General features: G+C 37.7%; 1 protein-coding gene across 2 annotated transcripts in view; it reads left to right on the forward strand.

Annotated features, from left to right (window-relative positions):
• LOC150110457 (methionyl-tRNA formyltransferase, mitochondrial) overlaps positions 1-23,995 on the forward strand; it is a 207,819-nt gene that overhangs the window by 166,457 nt on the left and 17,367 nt on the right. For both annotated transcript variants that reach the window (XM_090393962.1, XM_090393969.1), the window contains exon 9: positions 9,587-9,757. In XM_090393962.1, the coding sequence (XP_090250088.1) occupies positions 9,587-9,757 (171 nt within the window). The remainder of the gene's footprint in view (positions 1-9,586; positions 9,758-23,995) is intronic.

A 23,995-nucleotide genomic window follows, 5' to 3' on the forward strand; every position in this document is an offset into this window, starting at 1 on the left:
TGCTTGATACTTTTCAGAAGAGGACAATCAGATTAATTAATGATCTCCTCTCTCATAGAATTATTCCAGTCCCTCTCTCTATCTTCCTTAAAGACTATAACTTTCTACTATTCAAAAGAAAAAAAAAATTAACAAATTTTTTCTTTCTTTTTATCTTCTCATCCACATGTAGCACTGATATGCTATGTTTTGCAATCTTTCAGATAAAAAAAAAAAAAGATTGTAGCCATACTTAAAGCCTAATGAAGAGGAATAATAACTTCCTTATATTTGCCTATTAGTGTGTTAACCTTCATTAACCAAGTAATCCCATGAGCAACTTTTGCAACATACCATCTGAACATCAATTCCTTATCAACTAATATTCCTGGATTTATAGGTTCATCAGTTTCCTGGAGTACAGTTCTGTCAGTATAGTACACAGCTTTTAATCTTTTTAATTCAAAAATGCATAACTTTATACTCTTCCACATCAAACTATCAGGTAACCAAAAACATTCATGTGGTTTTTGGTAGAGTTTGCTGCAGTGACTTGTTTTATTTTGTGGTGGTTTGCAAAGTGCAATTTTTTATGTGTGCCATAAGACACAGATACATGTCAGTCATTTGGTGACTGACATGTATCTGTGAATTTGAACCCTTGAGCCTACTTTTTTGGGATTGTAAGATATCTGTGTCATTTGGAAAAGATGTAGTAGCAGAACATACTGTGCAGAAATGATTTAAGGAAATTTTTTTTTTTTTTTAATTTGTTTAAAAAAAAATTTTTCTTAAAAATTTTCTGGTGATAAATCGTTTGAAGATGCACCACATTTGGGAAGACCCTTCATTATTGATAATGAAGAATTATGTGTCACTGTTGAAAATAATTCTACATTAACCTGTCAAGAACTTTCACAAATGTTTAATGTGAGTGGTGAAACAATTCGTTTATACTTGCATCAACTGGAGAAAATCATAGAAGCTAAGCAAATGGGTCCCACATACATTATTAGATGACAATAAAGTTCAAAGGCTATCAATTTGTTCTTCACTTGAAAGAAGAGCAAATTGATAGTTTTTGAAAAACGAGCCATGTTCGGATCACTTGCGATGAAAAATGGATCTTGTACTTTAACAGGAAGTGAACTTATCATTGGTTATCAACAAATGATCAAGTACCACACACTTCATCCTCAGAAAAGTATGCTTTGTGTGTGGTGGACTGGAGCCGGTATATTGTCCCCTACGAGTTTCTTGCTGCAGGCCAAACAATTATGGCCGAGATCTACTCGATGCAACTCACTGTGTGCAGGATGCATTACTTCAGAAACATCCAGGACTAGTTAATCAGAAGAAAGTATTATTCTTTGCCACCCTGGTTGGCCGAGTGGTTAGCGTATCCTCTCTCCAGCCAAAAGGTTGTGGGTTAGAATTCTGCTGTGGGAATGGATGTTTGTGATTATCTTTGAAAATACTGGTAGTGGTGGTGGGCAGTAGATGGTGCTGGTGTAGATAATGCAGTTCACTGTAATTGGCAGATTGAGTGGTGGACACAGAGAGTTGTAGAGTATGTGCTCTCCCTCGATGAGTCTTTGGACTCCTTGGAAGTGTCACATAATAATAATAATTACAGGATAACACAAAACCTCATACTGCAAAACTTACATCTAAGGAGATTTGTGCTTTAGGATGGGAGATACTCCCCCCCCCCATCCTCCATATTCCTCTGACATTTCTCCAAGCAATTATCGCCTTTTTTTTTTTTTTTTTTGTCGGTAAACAATCACATGTGAAATAGACAGTTCTGCAATAAAACAGAGATTGAAGGTGGAAGTTGCTAGGTTTATTACTTCTATAGACAAAAAGTTTTATAAAAGCAGAATTTACAAACTTGTATCTCATTGGGAAAGAGTTGTAGATTGTAAAGGTACTTATTTATATTTATATAGATTTTCATAAAATAAAACATTTTATGAAAATCTCTGCAGTTGTTTAATTTTTATTATGAAAAACCACACGAACTTTTTTGGTTACCTGATAGCATCAATTATCCTTTGTCTAATACTGTCAACCTATTTATCATTTTGCAAGCTCTTTGTGTTACTTCTCCATGCTACCCAATTTTACATCACCAGCAAATTGTTAAATCCTTTCCCTTCAAATAATTTCCCATACCATTAATGTACCAATTAAATAGCAGTGGTCAAAGCACACTGCTAGTCACTGCCATCCCCTGGATTTTGCTTCCCCATAGGCTATTATTTAACTTCTGTTGATGCTACCCTCTTATCTTCCTTTTCCAATATGGTGAAGATGGTAATATAATGATATCATCATCTTCACATTCATTCCTATTTTCATTCCTATTTCTATTTCCTAATTTCAATAATTCCTATTTTCTGACATGATACCACATGGAACAGAGCTACATGCAGTATCATGTTAGATGCTTTTTGCAAAGTCCAGCATTATTGCTATGTATCAATTCACTTTCATTATCTTCATATAACCATTCCCTTTATTGAATTCTGCTGTCATCCTAGTAGATGAAAGTGAGGAAGTTTCTAAGTCATAACTGCCCTTCACAAGTTAATTGGACATAACTACCTTTCAAAAAGCCATGCTGTTCCACCATAGAGTATCATATTCTTATCTGCCCATTCTTGAATTTGCTCTTTGACCAACTTTTCCAATGCTTTTAACACTACTCTTGAGATATACTGTTCTGTTGATTTATTTCATTCTTACACTAAATGCCAGCTTGAGTGGTTAATATACCCACCTTCCAACTAACAGGATGTACATTTGAATTCCATTGATGAAGGTTCGATTGTCTTTAGGTGGTAGATGAATTTTTTTTTCACTCAGTGTGAGCCCACCATCCTGCTTATTGAAAGGCCAAAGTGGCTTGCAAAATTTCTTTGGTCTCTAGAGCAGAGTTTCCAGACTCTGTAAATTATTAATAAAAAAACAAACAAAAAAAAACATATAATCCTTAGGGTATTAATGTACAAAAGTTCACAATCTTATGTAGGTGTGTGAGATATAAATAAATAAATAAATAAATATATATTTATATACTTCCTCAACACCATATATATTCTGCTATTTTCCCCTTCTAATTTAAGCAGACACAGTTGATCTACAATCATTGACAGTAGGAGGATTCATTTCTATTCAGATAAATAACTAGAATGAAACTGTGTATAGAAAATCCCCCCCCCCTGACTTTTCAATACTATGCAGACATAAACAAAGTAGAAGTTTAAGCAGAGAATTATTCAGAGAATTTTTGATGATCTCACATTCAGTTCTTTTACATGAGGAAACTATCTTTGATTTTCGGGATTTATTTCCACAAAATCCTAATGAGAAAAGCTTTTCTAATTTTTTTTTTTTTAAATCACTTGAGGTAAAAATTTTAAATAAGATAATATCAAGAAGCTTATGTGAAACATTTCAATATTTATTGATATGATAATTTATAAAAGTAACAATGATCTTTTTTTTTTGTATGTAGCGTTTGATTTTATTTTTAACTGGTTGTAGGGGAGAGAAATAAGAATGAAAACTAATATAGTATGCCCACAGATACGAGACACTTCAACACTTTTGCACATATCAAAAGGAGAATCCATTCCGATAAGATGGTAATCAATCTGTATTGTGGGATGAGTATTTATTATTACATGTCAGAAAATGAACTTCTCTTTTATGATCATTGTAGTTTTTAAAGTGGTAACTATTTTGCTTGTATAACAGTTGGAAAATTTTACATATAAAGCACATGATTTCACGTGTTGGTGACCAATTCATACATCACCTTATTTCTTTCTTCCCTTCTGTGGTCGGACTATATAGTAATAGTGCAGATGTGGTAGCCCTGCAAGAGGATTTGAATAAGATAGATGGGCAAATGAATGGGGGTGTCAGTTTAATGCAGCAAAATGTAAGGTCTTGAGGTTTGGGAAACATCGATGGGATGCTGCATACTCTATGGGAGGAGTTATACTAGAAGAAGTAGGGGAGACAAGAGATCTGGGGTTGATGATTGATAGAAACCTGAAATTTAGGGGACATATTGCAAAGGTGGTGAAGGTAATACAGAGGATTGCTGCAATAATGAGAAGGACACTGACCTGCAGAGATAAAAGGGGTTATCATTCCGTTGTATAAGTCTCTGATCAGACCATACTTAGACTATTGTTCTCAGATTTGATCCCCAGGATTTGAAGGGGATAAATTAACTGTGGAAAGGGTACAGAGACAGATGACAAAGATGGTTTCAGGACTGTACAATTTTGGTTATGAGGATCAGCTGAGGGAATGTGGACTGCAGAGTTTGGTGGATAGAAGAAGGAGAGGTGATATGATTGAGACTTTTAAACTGTTGAGAGGTGGTTACAGGTTTGACACTGGGGAGTTCTTTCGCTTGGTTGAACAATGGGAGGGAGTGATGACAAGAGGCCATCCCTGGAAGTTATGAAAGGAAACTGTGAGCAAGAGGGTGAGGAGTGGTTTCTTTGCATGGAGGGTGGTTGAACTGTGGAATGCATTGCCTGATGAAGTGGTGAGAGCGAGAACGGTCAATGAGTTTAAGGAGTGGTATGATAGACTTTGTGTTTCTTAGGGGGGGGGCTCCTCCTCGACGAGTCTTGACAGACTTTATGTTCTTAGGAAGGACCTCCCACGAAGAGTCTTTTGACTCCATGGAGGCCTGAATAATAATAATAATAATAATAATAATAATAATAACCTACCTATCTCAGTTTAACAATCAGTACCAGTATATAAAGTTGTTGCAAGTTCTTTGAATTGATTGATAATTTAAAATGCATGGAAATTTTTCTTTCAAAGTAGTACAGCATCCTGTGTTCAAAGCAACTCTGTATTATTATTATTATTATTATTATCATGATTCTAGCCTCCATGGAGTCACAAGAATCCATGGACGTCCATCCTAGAACTCACAAAGTCTTTCATGCCACTCCTTGAACTCATTGATCATTCATGCTCTCACCACCCTATCGGGCAATGCATTCTGTGGTTCAACCATCCTCCATACAAAGAAACCACTCTTCACCCTCTTGCTCACAACTTCCTTTTGTAACCTTCAGGGATGGTCCCCCCTTGTCTCACTCCTTTCCTCTGTTCCACCAAACAAAAGAACTCCCCAGTGTCAACTCTGTAACTACCTCTCAACAGTTTAAAAGTCTCGATAATATCACCTCACTTCCTTCCATCTACCAAACTCCACAGTCCACATTCCCTCAGCCCATCTTCATAACTAATATTGTACACTCTACCATTTTTGTTATCTATCTCTGCACTCTTTCCATGGTTAATTTATCCCCTTCAAATCCTGGGGACCAAATTTGAGCACAATAGTCCAAGTTTGGTCTGATCAAGGCTTTATACAATGGAATGGCAACTCTTTTATCTCTGCAGGTTGGCATCCTTCTCAGTATTGCACTAATCCTCTGGGTTACGCTCACCACTCTTGTGATATGTTCCCTAAATTTCAGGGTTTTAACAATCATCACCCCCAGATTCCTTGCTTTCCCCACTTCCTCCAGAACAGTTTCTCCAACAGAGTAGTAGCCTCTGATCACTGTATCCCAAACTTCATGACCTTGCATTTAGCTGAATTAAACTAAGAACCCAATTCATTTGCCCATCTGTCCAGTTTATTCAAATCTTCTTGAATGGCTACCTCATCTCTATACTATTACTAGTAACCTTCCCATCTTTACATCATCTGCAAACAACTGAATATCTCCCTGCAATCAATTGGCAGTGTTATTAATGTAAAGGTATATATCAATACAGGTCCCAGTATTGAATTTTTTAAAAAAAATCTTCAGTTGTAGAAAATATGAGTAGTCACAGGTGTTCAGGCAGCTAATATATGCTTTGCAACCTCCATATTGCTACATTTAATAAAATTAATGAATACCTCACAGGATAATAAATTTAATCCAAATTTGCATCCCTGACAGCTGAAGCATGATATTTATTAATGGAATTAGATCTAAACCTTTTGCTGTTAACACAGGATAAGCAAGGAGATGCCCTTTTTGCCCATCCTATTTAACTTAACTTTAGAAAAATGTTTTTGTGAGAGGATGACAAATTATATATGGAAATAAACAATAGGACATGAAAAACTGGTATGGTGAGGAACCATTTGAATAATTTTTTATGGAATAAGAGAGAAATTAACAGAAACACCAAACTAGCAGTATTTTATTTATTTATTCTTAGTTCAGCTATAGTTCATTGCCCAGTGTTGAAAGCCACTCTAAAGCCTCCTTCGACACTTCATGTATCTTCTGCAGGTTGCTGTGGAAACAGTGAAGGGAGTAGTCACTGATGATATGTTTGATAGTCTGTAGAATATGGGTGTAGTCATAGTAAGAGCTATTTGTCATATTCCATTTATGTTGGAGATAGCTGTATCTGCCCTGATACACCCTGATTCTGTTGATAGTTGTTCATAGCCTTCTAGGAAGGATGAAGCTGGGCTGGTGGCTTCATAGGTCTTTCACAAGAGAGCCATTTATTCATAGCCCATTGTTGGTTCCACATGTCGTGAGTTGAAGGTGATGAACCAGAAAAAACTCTGGTTATGTTCCAAAATGGGTTCCTTCACTTCAGCCAAATTCTAGGGGGATTTATAAGGGTGAAGTGGAGAAGCAGTAGGAGAGTTATTTGTGATTTTCTCCAATTCTTTTAGTGAAGCCTGCCTTCTTCATATATTTGGTGGGGGTATGTTGGAAAACACTGGTAGCAATGGCAGAGGGGTGGATTTCAAGGTCTCGACCTAATCGTGCGCATGGTTATGTCTAGTTGGGAGTCAATGATGTGTGGGCACAAACTTTTCCAGACTGGTGCGCAGTTCTCTGCAACAGAATAAACATGGGCCAGCCTGATCCTAAGTACCTTGGCTCTGCCACCCCAGTTAGTTCCACTTAATCTTGAGATGATGTTGTTTTTTACTTTATAAATTTGATTTTTGTGGAGGTGGTGGGGTGGAGACAGCCTTCCTGTGTCTCCCCCTCATCAGTAGTGTGCCCTTGACTTTGGGGTGCACTATACTGCGTGGAGCAATACACTCAGCGATGTATTGCTCCACTAGCAGTATACAAGACAGTGATGAAAGAGAGTTGGGTTAGAAATAAAGCAGTTTGAAAGTAGAGACCACAGATATGAGAGTTCTAAGAAAAATTAGGGGAGTGATTATGGTAGAATCACATTAAAAATGAAGATATTAGGAAGGAACTTCACATTTTTAGCATTTGAGACTTCTCACACAGTCTCGAATGCTAAAATTAAGTGACCATACCACCACACATTCGATTGCTCAGATGTGTAGTGGTATGGTCACTTAATGTGAGAGGGGAATACCAAGATCCAGGCAGATTGATATAGTCAGAAGTGCCCTAGAAAACAGAAATATAAAATCTGACAATTTTGGAGTGCTGAAAAGTGATAGATTAACTGAAAGAAAAATGGTTTACACGAGAGCTACCCACTAGAGCAGACATTGTGGTTTTACAAGAGGAGGATCTGAATAGATTGTATGAGTGAGCAAGTGAGTAGAGCTGCTAATTCAGTATTGCAAAGTGTAAATTTTTTTTAAATTTGGCAGTCAAGGATGGGATGCAAGGTATACAGCTGGTGGGAAAATTTTGAGGATGTGGAGGAGATGAAAGATCTAAGAGTGAGGGTGGGTAGGGATCTGAAGATTAGGGGCATATTGCTAAAATTGTAAAAATATCACAAATTATGGCAATGATTGGGAGGATTTTGACATGAAAAATAAAAAGGTTCCATCATATGTGATCTTGATCAGGCCAAAATTATTTTTTGCAGATTTGGTCATCTGTATTTATGGAAATAGAGGTATATTGAAGAAGGCTGACTAAGGTGGTTTCCAGTCTGTGGAATATGAAGACAGGGAAGTGTAAGTGAATGCCATTTGTAGAGCCTCATGAATTAGACGTAATGGGGATGTTATTTATTATTATTTATTTTGTGACACCTCCAAGGAGTCCAAAGACTCATCAACGGAAGGCATCTACTTTACACCTCCAAGTCCACCACCATCACTGGTATTTTTTGTCTGTAAATTTTGTGTACTCTGAAGGCTGATTTGTCTTCATGCAGGATGAAAAACCCGAGTTTCTGGGAGAACCCCCCCCCCCCCTGCTATCACTGTATGAGATTGACCAACTCACCTTTAATTGAAAAACCCCATATTAAGATTCCTCCCATCATGACAAGAATTGAACTTAGGCTTTTTCCAGTCAAAGTACGCATTCTTCCAATTGCGCTACAGAGGCGCTTCCACCAACTACACCGATCACTATCATCATCTTCACCAATGTTATCTACACGTGATTGAGACATAGTTGTGGGTTGTTAGCAGATTAATGTGGAAGACAGGGATAGACAAGAAGCCACCTGGAAGCTGTATAAGAAGAGCATGTGAGTAAAGGCAAGAAGAAATAAGTAGCTGGTTCTTTGCAGGTAGAATGGCTCATGAGAAGAATGCATTGCCTGAGAGAGTGCAGAAACGATTGATGTGTTTAATGACCATTTTGTGCAATGGGGACCTCCACAATCATATCTTGACTCCATGGAAGTCTAATGTTAATATAATTAATCTCATTTCATGAATTTCCAGGAGGAAATTCATGAAATGGGTTGAGAAATGAACCATCTCCAATACAGTTCAGAACTATTTTTCTTTGTATGACTTTTGCATCTCTAATCCTTTTAAAATGATTCAGGAGATGGTATTTTCAGTTAGACATGAATGCAGAATGGTGTTGCATGGTGGGTTTAAACAACATCCTAAACAATTCTTTCACTGGCTTTCATGCCTTGGTAAACTAAACTCAAATCAACATCCATGGTGACTTTATATAATTGCTGACTTAATTGGATCTGTAGATAGCATCTACAATATCCAGCCTAATGCTTTATCCAACAGATTGTAAATTCAAACTCAATGTGGCATGGATATTTGTGAATGCCTTTAGGTGGTGACAATATCCATCACCCAGTGTAAGACCACACTATTCTTATTGGATCTAAATCAGCTTGTTAAACATTCTTGATCTCTAGAGAAGGAGAAACTACTTATTGAATATATTTGGTTCCTGTTAAACTACCATGATACTTTTTAAAAGTGCATTTGGCTGAATAGCAAAGTAAAAACTACTTCTTATTTCAATAAGAAGTTGAGCACATCTTCAGCTTTCTTCTTTCAACATTTCATGCTAAAGTGTATATGAGAACAAAGTGGTAGTGCATTTAGTTATCCCATACGGTGTAACAAGATATAGTAATACTTATGTTCTTAAACTGATCTTCATTTGAAAGTGGTGGAGTGACAGTGATAAAATATTTTATTATATCAACTGAAGGTTTCCTTAAGGTGGGAGGGGAGAGAGAGAGAGAGAGAGAGAGAGATTGATTGATTTATATAGTAATAAAATAGCTTTTTCATATAATGAAAAAAATAATTTTTTTTTCCTGGTTCATATGTAATGCCCTATAGATGATTGATATCTCATATGTGATTTTAAATATATAGATAAAAATACAGAGTGAGTGGAAAGGAGTACGCATAAAACTCTTGGAGATGATAGAACCAAAATCAGCAATGGAGGCTAATATTAGTAGTTTGCTTAAAGATAATAATAGCATTCAACCAGGTTTTTGTTACTTTCATAAGAAGCGAAAAGTTCTGTTTATCAAGTGTAAGGTAAGGCAGATAGTTTATTATATTATTTTACTGTCACTTTTTCCTGTACAAACTTGTTAATTAATTAAAATTTGCTTTGTGCAAATTTTCATTTCTTTAATCTTCAAATTCCATATTGTCAAAACTTGGGAGCTATGAAAAACTAAATCTTACAATAAATGTTTTCTTTTCTTTTCTTAATTTTAGTGTATGTACATGAACTTGATAGATTAATAATAATATTATTATTATTGCACAGGCACCTCCATGGAGTCTTAAGACTCATTGCAGGAGACCCAAACTATCCACATAATCTGTCATACCTCTCCTTGAACCCATTAACAGACAGAGTGTTCACAACTGACACTGGCAACTCATTCTATTCATTCACCACTCTTTAAGTGAAAAATCTAGTCCTCACTTTCCCTTACTAACCACATGTTTATCCAACTTCCAGAGATGACTTCTTATTCTGCACCTTTCAGCCAAGTTCTAAACAGTTCTCCTGCATTAATCTTATAAAATCCTTTAAATAATCCTATGAACTAACTTCTACAATCCACATTCCCTTAATCTAACCTCACAGGGAACATTCCACAGACCACTCACTATCTTGGTTGCTCACTTTCAAATTCTCTCCACCATTTCCTCATTCCCAAGAAACCGGAGACCAGACTTGAGCACAGTAATCCAGATGTGGATATATCATATCAATACCTTATAAAGAGTAATAACAACTTCCTTATCTCTACTTGTTAGTGTGTTCTTCAATAGCCAAGTAATCTTCTGAGCTATCTTAGCAACCTTAGTAGTACATGCCCTAAACTTCAACTACCACCCCTAGCTTCATGTATTTCATGGAATACAGTTCCATCAACGTAGTACACATCTTATAATTGATCTATCCTAAGATATGTATGTACCTTTACATTTCTCCAGATTAGCTGATACCCATTATCTTTTGCCCATACTGACAGCCTCATGCAAACTCTGTACATCATCTTAATTAATTATTACCCTACCAAATTTTGCATCATCAGCAAACAACTGAATATTTTCTTTCAGATTATTTCCTATATCATTTATGTAAAAAGTAGTGGTCCCATCACTGAACCTTGCACACCACTAGTCACTGCTTTTTGTTGGATTCTGCTCCTCCATATACCACTTGGACCAGTGTCATATCCATCCCCATTTGTTCTAATTTGTATAACAGAGTTCCATGTGGTATTTTATCAAATGCCTTTGCAAAATCCAGTAGAATAATCATGTAGCCACTTCCTTTATACAACTCATTATCACACTATTATAAAAAGTTAGTAAATTAATAAGGCATGATCAATCCTTTACAAAGCCATGTTGCCCCTCAGAGAGTATGATATTCTTATCCATCCATTCTTGAATTCTCTTTTTGACCAATTTTACCAGTATTTTTACCGCCACTTCTGAGATACTGATTGATCTATGGTTTGCTACTACAGTCTTAGAACTTCCCTTATGCAAGGGAATTATTTAGCCCTCTTTCTAATCCCTTGGAACTCTACCAGAGGTGAGACTTAAATTAAAGAGCCTAGTCAGATGTATTCCCTGCACATTCTTGAAAAATGAAAGCTGATATCCCATCTAATTCCACAGCTGTATTTACATTGAGATTCTGCAATATCCTAAGAATCTTCAATTCATTCACCTCTGTTACTACATGTCTTTCTCACATATGTCAAAGCATTAACCTCACTTGGATGATATATTCTTGTGAAATGGTCACTCAGTAACTCAACTATTTTATCTGTTTTTGTCACATCGTGACCACCAGCACTCATTAAGGTTATTCTTCCATAGCCATTCTTCCTCTTACTTGTCACATAAGAAAAGAACTCTTTGGGATTTCCTATGGCCTGCTTGGCTAGTTTCTTCATGTAATCTGATTTTTCCTTCTTTACTGTGCTGGTCACCTTTCTTGCCTGATGCTTGTACTATTCATGAGTTTTCTGGTCACCTTTCTCCTAATTTACAGATTTCTTGTTAACATCATACCATATAAGATAATTTTTGAGAAGCAAGAACACAACAATTTTAAATGCCTTCGTAGTGCAATTGGAAGAACAATGGTACATTGCACCCTTCAATTGGAATAGGCCTAAGTTCAATTCTCATTGCGACGGGAGGAATCTTTATCTGGATGATTTCAATCAAAAATGAGTTAGCCAATCTCATACGGAGGTAGCAGGGTATTTTCTCCCAGAAACTCGGGTTTTTCATCCCACATACAGACAAATCGGCCCTTCAGAACACATGCAATTTACAGACAAAAAAAAAAATACTAGTTGTGGTGGAGGTGGGTAGTAGATGGCATTGATGAAGATGATTCGTAGTAGAGGTTCGGTGTAGTGGTTGAGACACTTGTAAATGTCCTCCAGCGATGTGTCTTTGGACTCCTTGGAGGTATCAGGAATAATAATAATAATACTTTCACAGTATTTTTTTCTTCTGCAGCATATGCTTAATGATATTACTCAGCCATCTAACTCCTACCTCATTAACTGCTGATGATGATAGCAGTGGAAATTATGTCTGCAAAAAGTGGAGATGCCAGAGGGAAATAGTACAATGGTTTTGAAGCAGTATGGTGTGAAGCAGAGATTGACAGCAAAATATATTTATGGATGCTGCTGTAAGCCAGGGAATAGTGAGGGTGGTGATGAAGAAATGTATATGAAACCTGGTTTGGTAAATGAGGGAAGATAATTATTATTATGGGTGATTTTAATTATGATAATAGAGATTGAATAAAGAAATAGCACTCAGGTATAAGAAAAATCACATTCTTGAGAGACAACTATCTCAGACAGTATGTAAGGGGACATACATGATGATCAAGAGTTTTAGATCTAATCATTTCATTGGAAGAGTTGTTGTGAGTGGGGTATCACAATTCCCCCAGTTGAGGAGATTGATCATGAAGTGATCACCTGGGTTGTGGCAATCCATATGAAGATTTCTGCAAGGAAAGGATATACGTGGAATTACAAGTCTGGTGATTATGAGAAGCTTAGGAGACAGCATGGAGCTGTAGCATGGAATGATGACTTAAGTGGGAAGGAGATAAGTGCTGTTTTTATATATATATGTTGAGCCCATACATGAGAAGTTAGTTGATCAACCTATAGTACATTAATACCGTGTATGGGTAGTGGTAGTGGATTGGGAAAGGAGGAACTTGTTCACATTTGATTTAAATAACTGTACAGTATATTGTATTCCTTGGGGGACACAACAACAGGAGGAAGACTGTTCCACATTACATTAGTTGCAGGGATGAAGGAGGAGGAAAAGAAACTTGTTCTGTGGGTTTCAAGGTGCACTGTGAAAGGATGTTGAACAGCAGCTGTACATGTTCTAACGAGCTTAGTACTAAGCAGGGGAATTATTGATGCTATTTAAGATGAACATTTCCCATGGTTGATATATCTGTAGAATATACATATTGCGGAAACCAATCATCAGTGCAAAAGTGGGAGGAGTGAGTTGGTAAGAGATGGAACATTAATAAGTCTAATTGCTCTCCTCTGTATTGAGTCAAGCATTTTGAGGGAGCTTTTTTTTTGGGGGGGGGGATCCCACCCTACATATGAGAGCAGCATTCAATAGCTGGGCGGATTTGTGATTTGTATAAGGTTAACAGCTGTTCAGGGGTGAAGTAACATCTTGAGCAAAAGAGAAATCCTATTTTTTTTTTTTTTGAAGCTGAGGATGCAATGGTTGTGATGTGTTTATGCCAGGAGAGGCTTCTAGTTTGGGTAATTCCAAGAGAAATCTCAAATTGTCTGGAAATTTAGGTGTTGTCAAAAATAATACTGAGAGAAAATGGTTCTTTTTTATGAGAAATATGACAGTACTGGGTTTTATTAGCATTGAAATTGACTAGGTTACCTGAACTCCATTGGAGAATGGTTTGGAGATCAGAATTGAGGGCATTGGTGGTTGATGTTCTGTAAGTTGAGGTGAGTTGTGTAGAGTAAAGTTTATCGAATGAAAGGGAGGAGTGCACTGTTCTGTCATCTGCAAAACTATGTATTGGGTTAGAGGTTAGCTGAAGTAGGTCATTGATATAGCAAGAAGAGGGTTGGCGAGAAGACAGAACCTTGTGGAACCCTGGCATTAGTTGAATGGTGAGATGATAAGTAACCATCCATTGCCACACATAGTATGCATCCAGCCAGAGAGCTGGCAGTCCAACTAAAGTCTCGAGACAGACCAAACGGCAGCTTGCTTAGAAGCCCTTGTGCCAGACCCAGCCAGACGCCTTGGAGATATCAAGTTATCAAGTGCAAACCACTTGAGATTTGCCAAACTTCTCCAGGACATTTGTCCAGAGATGGGTGACATATGTGAGCAGATCTTCTGTCGATCGACAGCAATGGAATCCATACTGGCAGTCGTTTATTAGGTGGGTACCTTCAAGGTAGTGTAGGAGTTGGGAATTGATGATTTTTTCCATTACTTTAGACAGGACTGAGGTGAGTGAGATAGGGTGGTAGTTAGACGGCAGTGACTTGTTGCCCTTCTTGGGAATGGGTTGAATATAGGCCAATTTCCAGGCTGTGGGATAGATCCAAGTGGAGTAAGATTATATACAGGTGACATAGGATAGGAGGCAGTGACTTGTTGCCCTTCTTGGGAATGGGTTGAATATAGGCCAATTTCCAGGCTGTGGGATAGATCCAAGTGGAGTAAGATTATATACAGGTGACATAGGAGTCAGTTCTGGTGCACAAACTTTCAGGACAATTGGAGGAATGCCATCAGGACCAGGAGACTTTTTTCTGTCTAATTTGGACAGTATTTTTCTGATCTCTTTCTGGCAAAAGGATATAGTGGGCATCTGGAATGGGTTGGGGGACATTTACCAGTGTCAATTATGCATGCATTGGAAGCAAAGTGTGGGAATAGTGTAGGGGTTGGAATAGTGTTGGGCAGAAGTTACGACCAATTGCTTTGGTGAGAGACCAAAAGGCTTGGCTACCATTTGGACAGGCTGCTAATTTCTTGCTTTTTTGCTCTTTCGAACTCTGTTTTGAAGGCATTGATTGTTTTTTTGCATCTATTTTGGGCTTGAGTATAAGCTCTAAAGTAGGATGGAGTTCTTGATTTGAGCCAGTTATGGTATGTTTGGTTTTTCATTTGTACAGACTGGGCACATTTTTTGAAAAACCATAGGAAATGGCAGTCCGAGTGCTGTGGGGAATATATGTCATATATGTGGGGAATATAATATCAGTGCATATGCTTGGGTTGGAAGGTCAGAAGCAATAGTCCAACCATGGGAATGAGTTATGGAGGCTGTCCCACTTGGCACTGTTATAATGCCAAACTACTCTTGTATGGTGTGGCTGTGTAAGCGTTGTTGCATAGGAGAGATGAGCACTAGATTGTGGTCAGAATTATCTGGGGGGGGGGGGTTATCAGCTATTCTGGTTGGCAAAGTTGTGTAAGGTCATTAGTAACAGCAAATGTTTCAGAATCTCTGCCTGCAAGATCTGTACAGCTGGAGGAGGAAATCCAGTTGGTGTTGTGGACATTAAAATATCCTAGGAGGATGATTTTGCTGTTGGGAAAGTGGGACCAGAGAAAATCAATTTTTAAGGAGAGAAAATTAAAGAGCTCAGAGTGGTTGGTTGTATTAGGGGGGGGGGGGAGTGATAGAGACAGCAACTGAATTTGACTGAGTAGGGAAGGGATATTTTTAACCAAGGTCAAAGTTGGGCGATTCTAGGTTGGGTGCTTTCTGGCAAAGTATGTTAGAGGGATAGGTGGGAAGAAATAACTAGTGGTCATCTTTGGAAGCTAAGTTAGAGTGCAGTTAGGAAGCATGTGGGGTTTAGGTTCTTCTCTTGGTAGCTTATTCCATATACTCACTACTGGTCGATTGGTAGAGCCTCTGCTACTAATGGCTCGTAAAAAGTTAAGCAAGTTTGAGCGCGGTTAGTAGTTGCAAGGGGACCAATCGTTTGATGCTGTTGGCACACTCTCCCTCGATGAGTCTTTGGACTCCCTGGAGGTGTCACATAATAATAATAATAATAATAATATGTGTAGATGCCATCCTTATGTCAAAAGGAGTTAAAGAGTGTGTAGTTTGGAAGATTGAGATGCATAATGCTGGGGGATTTGAGTTTCTGCCAGAAAGAGTAGGTGGGATTTGGTAGACTGAAGATGGTAGTGGATACTATTAAGGTTGGAGTTTAGGCTACGGATGTTGGTGAAGTGGATATGTAGGTTCTGCGAGGCATATGTTTGACCACAAGGGTCTTGCATATTTTTTATGCAGTGCCTGCATACTGGTCTCCATGGCGGCATCACTTGATTTCTGCACCAATTTAACTTGTCTGTAGTCAATGATCCAACTGCTGTCTCTATTTTGACATTTTTCTTCGAGTTGTCTTTGAAAAAAACTGGCATCCTTGTTCCCTCTGGGCAAATGTTAGGTCTGGTCAAGTACATATATACGATTTGGAAAAAGTGTCCTTGAGCTTGTTGTTGCTCGCTGTTATTAATTTTGATGTGTCAGCATGTTGCAAGTTACTTTTACGAGGCGTGGAAAGTTCGTTCTGTCCTTTCTTTTATTTATGAGTCCAAAATGATAGCACCTGATGATATTTTTAGAATCGATGTTGCATTCTTCTGCTAATTTGATGATGTCTTCTTTCGGTGCTTTTCTGTTTTCCTTTGGAAAGTTCAAAATAATGGCACTGAATTTTTTTTTTGTTTTGGCCTCCATCAAGTCATGCGCCGTTGATGCAATTAGATCACAGAGTTCATTCGCAGACAAGGGTGAACGTGCATTGCGGCACTGATTGCCAGTTAGTTTGAGCTTGGTTTCTAGTGCTCGTATTTTGGAGGAAAAAAGTTTCATTCATAGCATTGATGTGCTATTTAAGGTTTTTGATTCCTTTGCCTAAGTTCAGGAGCTGTTTTACAGAAGGGAGGATGTTTGGGCACTGACCAAAAGATATTTAACATCAATATGTGAATGTATTCTAATGGTCAAAAAGGCTGAATAAGTAGTTTCAAATGAATGAATGAAGGGATTAAACATGAAATCTAGAAGATGGTACCGTGAAGCAGCACAAGATGAATATTCATAATATGATATTAAGAATGAAGATGGTTGATTATTAACTGCTGCAGAGGACATAGTTGAAGTATTCAGTGAACAATTCATCAGGATGTTTCATCCTTGTCAGTGTGAAATCATAAGGTTGGGTATTGAGAAAATGGGAGAGCATGGTTTATTTGTGAATGAGCAGGAAGCATATAAGGAATTAAGCAAGTTTGATATCATTAACCAACAGGACTCGATGGTGTTCATTCATAGGACACCAAAATAAGACAAATTGTGTAAAATTGAAGCACCATTTCTTGTCACAAAAGGCTCTCCAAATTTATAACCGTGCCAGCCAAACATTGCTTTGAGAACAAATTGCTGCTACTCACGGTCTCCTAGCTAACACTAACATAGCTATACAGGCACTTGAAGAAGAGCTGTCCAGCATGTTAAACCACGAGCTTTGGTCAATCTTATACTACATCTCGTGCACTGCTGCAGATAAAGAATTAAAAAAAGTATGAGGTCGACATATCAAGAAGTTTGAGAAATTAAAAAAGAACTCGACCTCCGAGCCAAAACTTCCAACCAACACTCTAGTCAACCTTTCTTCAGTTAATTTGAAGCCTGAAGCACTCAAAGCTCTCTCACATGGTCACAACTTTGCCATTGCTCCCAGAAAATTACTGGCTGAGGATATTATGATCCAAATTGAGCGTGGAATCTGCCATCTTCCAAACCACATAGCCAATGATATTAGACTGGATGTAGCTTGTGTTCTCACCAAAGCAAGACCACCAAAAACCAACTTATCCAATAAGGAATATAAATACAGGAATTGAAGAAAAACAAAGAAATAATAATCACTAAAGTGGATAAAGGTAACGCCACAATAGTACTTAACCAAGCGGATTACACAGGTAAGCTTAAAGCTCTATTATTAGATAGGGCTACTTACCTCCCTATTGAGTACACTCCCACCAACTCGCAAATTAGAAAACTCCACTTGCTCCTTAAGAAGGTCACTTCTTGGCCTGTAGAAGTCACTAACAAATTAAAACCGTTTAACAAATTAAAACTCCATATCCCCCCCCCCCGTATATATGGACTCCCAAAAATACATAAAGAAAATGTGCCATTACGTCCCATAGTGGATGGCATTGATTCCCCCCCCCCACACACACACATACAAATTAGCTAAACATTTGGCCAAAGCGCTCGCACACTATACTGGCAACACACCATCACACATAAAAAACTCAGCCCATTTCAAAGCCAGCATAGAAAAACCTTACACTCCAATATAATGGTCAGTTTCGACATCTCCTTCTTATTCATAAATGTCCCACTCAAAGAAACCTTAGAGCTAATCCAAGATAAATTTCCTCCCAATATCTCAGCCCTATTTCAGTTCTCTATGAACTCAGGCTATTTCGTGTGGCAAGGAAAATTCTACAAACAAATAGAGGGGACACCCATGGGTTCACCACTCTTCCCACCCTTGGCCAACTTTTTTTTATGGAGACTTTTGAAGAGAAAGCTTTAAACTCTGCCCCACAGAAACCAACCATATGGCTTCGCTATGTGGATGATGTGTTCGCTACTTGGCCATATGGCTCTGATACACTCCTCTCCTTCCTAACACACTTAAACAACCAACACCCTAGAATCAAGTTCACCCTGGAAAAGGAGAAAAACAACAGCCTCCCTTTCTTAGACACACTAGTCACCTGCCAGCCTGATGGAACTTTGGTTTTCTCAGTCTATAGAAAACCCATCCATACAGGCAGATACATTCACCAACAATCCCACCACCCGCCTCGCAACAATAATGAGTCATTAAGACACTACACAACAGGGCTAAACTTATCTGTTCAAATGACAATGCCCTAACCACAGAACTAAACCACATCCTCAACACTTTCTCAGCCAATGGCTACCCTCCCCCCCCCAAAATCCAAAAATATTGAAACCAGTGAACCACAACCCCTGCCCCCCCCTTCACAACAACGATTACTCTAAATCCATCACCATTCCCTACATTCGAGGCACTTCGGAAAAAATTACAAAAATCCTAAAAAAACATGACTTGACCACTTGTTATAGACCATATAGAAAATTGGCATCCCTTATCTGCTCCACAAAAGACCAACCACTTCCCTTAGATCTACCTGGTGTATACAAGATCCCTTGCAGCTGTAAACTGTGTTACTTTGGCCAAACAGGCAGGACAGCGAATATCAGAATTTCAGAACACAAGGCCTACATCCGTTTTCACCAGTACAACCACTTGGGTCTTGCAGACCATACTCTGGATACACGCCGCAGAATAGTGGAAGAAAGCCACGATAATACACCATAGTAAATTCAAATTTAAAAGGCTATTCATGGAATCAACCTCAGCCCTAAGAAACATGCCAAACCTCAACAAATTTGGTTGCATGAGACTGCCCCATATTTGGGAGACTTACATCAGAAGATCCTCAGCCCAATGGCCAAGAATACCTACATAGCCTGCTGGGGGGGGGGGGGGGTTCATCAGGACTTTTAGGAGAAACAACAGCTTCCTGCTTTGTCCTCATTTACTGTGTGTAGTGCCTGCATGTACGTGTCTTTGTTTTAAGTTTCTGTGAAAATGGCAACGTGACGTTGCTGAAATATTGGAATTATAGATTAAAGTCTAATTTTAATTTATATCCTTTGTACGTTGTAATTTTCTTAAGTAATTTAATAAGCAGAACTCAATGGCATATCACCATGTCTTAATAAAATGTTCCAGTGAGTTGGCAGTAGCTTTGGCGTATTTGCTTAATAAGAGTCTTGAAACAGCACAGGTCCTGAATCGTTGGAAAGAAAGTAAAATTGTTCCATTTCACAAAGATGGTGATGAGGCTATGGCTACATATTATAGGCTAATCTAGTATATCTAGAGTTGTGGTTAGGTATTGGAGATGTTAATGACAGCTGGGATACAGAAATGGGTTGATAATAGCAGTATTCTCTGTGATTGTCAGCATGAGTTTTGTAAAGGGAAGTTATATTTTACAAATTTGCTTATGTAGTATAACAAGTTGATAAATGCATTGGGCAGAGAAGATGCATATACAGTAGTATACATAGATTTTGCAAAGCATTTTGATAGATTGTCACATAATAAGCTAGTAGCTAAATTGAAATGGATGGGATTGGGTAACAGACTAGTGAATTTGATAGGTGAGTGGCTGTCAGATACGTATCAGATAGTTGTATATGGGGGTTGTGGTTATCCTGAAAGAGCAAAGTCACTAGTGGTGTGCCAGAATCATATGTTTAGGGAGCCATTATTGTTCAGCTTGTATGTCACTAATATTGGAACTGGAGATATGCAACTGTTTGCAGATGATGTAAAACTGGGGAGAACAATGAGCAGTCAAGCAGGTAGTGTGACCTTGCAGGAGAACAATTAATAAACTGTATGAGTGTAACTACCAATTCAGTGTTGCAAAGTGTAAAGTTCTGAAATTTTGTAAGCAACCATGGGATGCAAAGTATATACTTGGTGGGGAACTTTTGGAGGTGGACAGGATTTGAAGTTCAGAGGTCACAGTGCACAAATTGTGATGTCATCACATCAGATTATGGAAATGATGTGGATGACCTTAACGTGGAGAAATATATTGTGGTCACATTGTGTAAGGTCTTTATTAGGCCTCATATGGATTATTGCACATAGATTTAGTCATCTTCTTTTCACGGTGATGGGAATATATTAGATATGGTCCAGAGAAGATTCACTAAGGTGGTCTTTGGAATGTGGGGCATGAAAACAGATCGAGGGAATGCAATTTGCAAAACCCTGTGAATAGGAGGAGGAGGAGGAGGGATATGATTAAGATGTAAGTTGGTCAGGTGTTGTTACCAGATTAATGTGGAAAAAAATTTTCATAAATGGAAGAAGTAGTGGATAGTACATGAGACCTGGAAATTGTATAAGGAGGAGTGTGGAGCAGATTCTTTGCATAGAGAATGGTTGATGAGTGGAATGCATTGCTTGAGTGTGTTGTGAATGCATACACATTGAATGAGCTAAAGACAGTTTGATGAGCTTTGTATGTACCAGTGTGTATCTCTTGCACTGAGTCTGACATTAATAATAATAATTAAGATAACTACAGAGTAGGTGTTGTAATAAGCTATGGAACCAGATTGAAGCTGTGGTGATCTCCTACATCTAACATTTTTCCTTTCCAGATTCTTATGCCATGGCATAAGAATCTGGAAAGGAAAAATGTTAGATGTAGGAGATCATCAAGGGGTGTTTGAAGGCATCAATATTAGACAGTATACACAAGGGAGTTCAGTAGAATAAATAAGGTAGGGATTAGATGAATAAGAATGAATACTGCAGGGAACTCATTGAGCTGGTGAAAGAAATCCAAATTTCACAAATTCAGTTGTTACAGGTGATGAGATGTGGTGTATTCAATATAACTCTGAAACTGAGTGAGAGAGTGGAAAATGAAAGTCAAAAAAGAAATTCGCAAAACAAAGTTTACTGAGAAAGGTCAAAAAATCAAAATAATGTCTCATCATTTTTTGAGATGCTTGTCCATCTCAGAAAACTAGCGTTATAAAACTTAGCCCTTGTATGCTCCAACCCATAGGATCTCAAGCTAGAACTTAATATCCAGTGCATTATACAACTTAATGGTTTCTCTCCCAGAAAATGCAGCATGTTTTTGACTTCTACAAGCCAGCTTCTGAAAAAGAGTTCCAAATTCATATATTTCAGATATCTCTGAACGAATGTGAAAAATCCTGGAGTACAACCTAGTGCCTACATTTTTTCCTCTCGACTAACTCTCCTCATGGCTGCCTTCTTCTAAAGATAAACAATGTCCTCATTCCATTTTCTGGGATTTGTCAAATTCCCTATGATTGGCACTTTTCCTACATCAGACAAACCTGATGCTCTGCGGGAAAAAAATTATAAGAACACCACTCATACATCATTAATAATAAATCTGAAAAACCTGGCCTGGCAGCATTGGATTGATGCTGATCACAGAATCTTGTAGTCGTGAACATGCCTTCTCAACTAATGCTGCTTCAAATCAAAGATTTATTTAAACCGAGTGTTGAAATTTTACTACATTGTCCTAAAGTTAATTCGAATGACTGCCTCTCGTTGCCAAAAATCCGAGAAAGTTTCATTCTAATCAGCCATGTTTTTTTATACCATCATGTGGCTCATATATATATATTTTTAAATAATTCATTGTTAATATTCTACCATATTCATATCACCCTGCCAAAGATGACCTGTGATTTTCAGGTTGAAATATTTAGCAAATAAAAGTTTTTACTTAATATTATTTTCTTCAGTTATAATCATGTGTCTATGTACACAGCTTTCATCAGTAGCAAAGGAATTGTACACAAAGTCTTGATATTGAATAGCCAGATTGTTAATGCTATCTACTACTTAAACATTCTGAAATGTTCTGCAGAGGAAAATATTGTGTGGTCTCAGCACCAAAAAGAAGGCCTTTCTTCTTGCAGAAAGGGCTTCAAGTCATAAAGCACACGTTAAACAGTTTTATCCAGAAATCATCACTGAAAGGTTGACATTTTGATAATGTGAACACCATTTAAACTGTAATAACTTGGAACAATATACCAAAAGAGGCCTTCAATGAGTTGCTCTTGTCACTTGACCATTGTTTTCAGTTTGATCTTTAGAGAGAGCTACTTTGAATAAAACTTAATAAATTTAACAATACATGCTATCATTTCTTTTTTTCTTGTGCTAGCCTTATTTTCCAATTCACATCATGTAATATTAATGATAATAGAAATTTCTATTGTCATCAACATTTCTATTATCATTTCCATTCATGATCATAGAAATGTTTATGAATTGACCCACTGATAAGCCAATGATCTGTTGATAGATTATTTTTTCATATTTAAAAAAAAAACAAGATGATAATCTTTTAATTAATTAATATAACAGTAACTTGTAATTACTTAATATGGAAATATGCAGTTGTTTCAGCTGGTGAATGCTGGGGACAACTATGAGAAGTGAAGAAGCTGTGGCTCTGCAGGATTCTATTACTCCTGTTGTCAAGTGGAAAGTTTTAAAATTTAACAGGAAAGGCTGAAGGATGCAGTGTATATAGCTAATGATAATATATTGAGGTAGGTAGAGAAGTAAGGAACCCAAGGATGATGATAGACAAGGATCACTGCTAGAATTGTAAGGACAAGAGAATGGATTATAACAATAATGAGGAGACAAAGTATCAGGAGCACACAAGATTGTTCTTCTGAAGAATCTTTAAAACAAGAACCAGAAACTATCAAAAAAAAAAAAAAAAAAAAAAACAGAATTACTAATGTCTATAATCCAAGAATAACTCAAAAAATAACCATTTTCCTATTACTGTTACTATTATTACGGGCAACTCCAGGGAGTCATTAGACTCATCGAGGAAGGCCCAAATCATATTCATCACAACTATTTGACATTCATACAGTATCTATCATACCTCGCCTTAAACTCATTCACTGTCACAGCATCCACCACAGACTCAGGGAGCGCATTCCACTCATTCACTACTCTAAAAGTAAAGAACCCAGCTCTAACACCTTTACTAACCACACTTTTGCCCAGTTTCCATGGATGTCCCCTAGTCCTCCCACAACCAGCCCTGTTCTCAAAAATATCTTCTGAATTAATTTTATAGAAACCCTTCAGTAATTTGAATGTCTCAATCATATCTCCCCTCCTCTGCCTATCAACCAATTTTTGCAACCCACAAATCCTCAACCTGTTCTCATACGGTTCATTCCAAAGACCTGCTATCATCTTGGTCACTCGCCTCTGGATCCTCTCCACCTCCTCCCCATCAAGAAGAAACCTAGGTGACCAAATCTGAGCACAGTAGTCTAGATGGGGTCTTATCAAGGCTCGATAGAGAGGAACAATAACCTGCTTGTCTCTGCTTGTCAATGTATTCTTCAGCAACCAAGTGATTTGATGAGCTGTTTTGGTCACTTTTGCAATGTGTCCCCTAAATTTCAATTCCTTATCTACCAACACTCCTAAATCTCGTGCCTCATCAATTTCCTGGAGCAGGGTTCCACCAATGCAGTAAACTGCCGCCAAT

This window comes from Typopeltis vanoorti, chromosome 1 (assembly GCF_054136105.1).
Source record: "Typopeltis vanoorti isolate ZY-2024b chromosome 1, IOZ_Tvanoo_1.0, whole genome shotgun sequence".
NCBI lineage: Eukaryota > Metazoa > Arthropoda > Arachnida > Uropygi > Thelyphonidae > Typopeltis > Typopeltis vanoorti.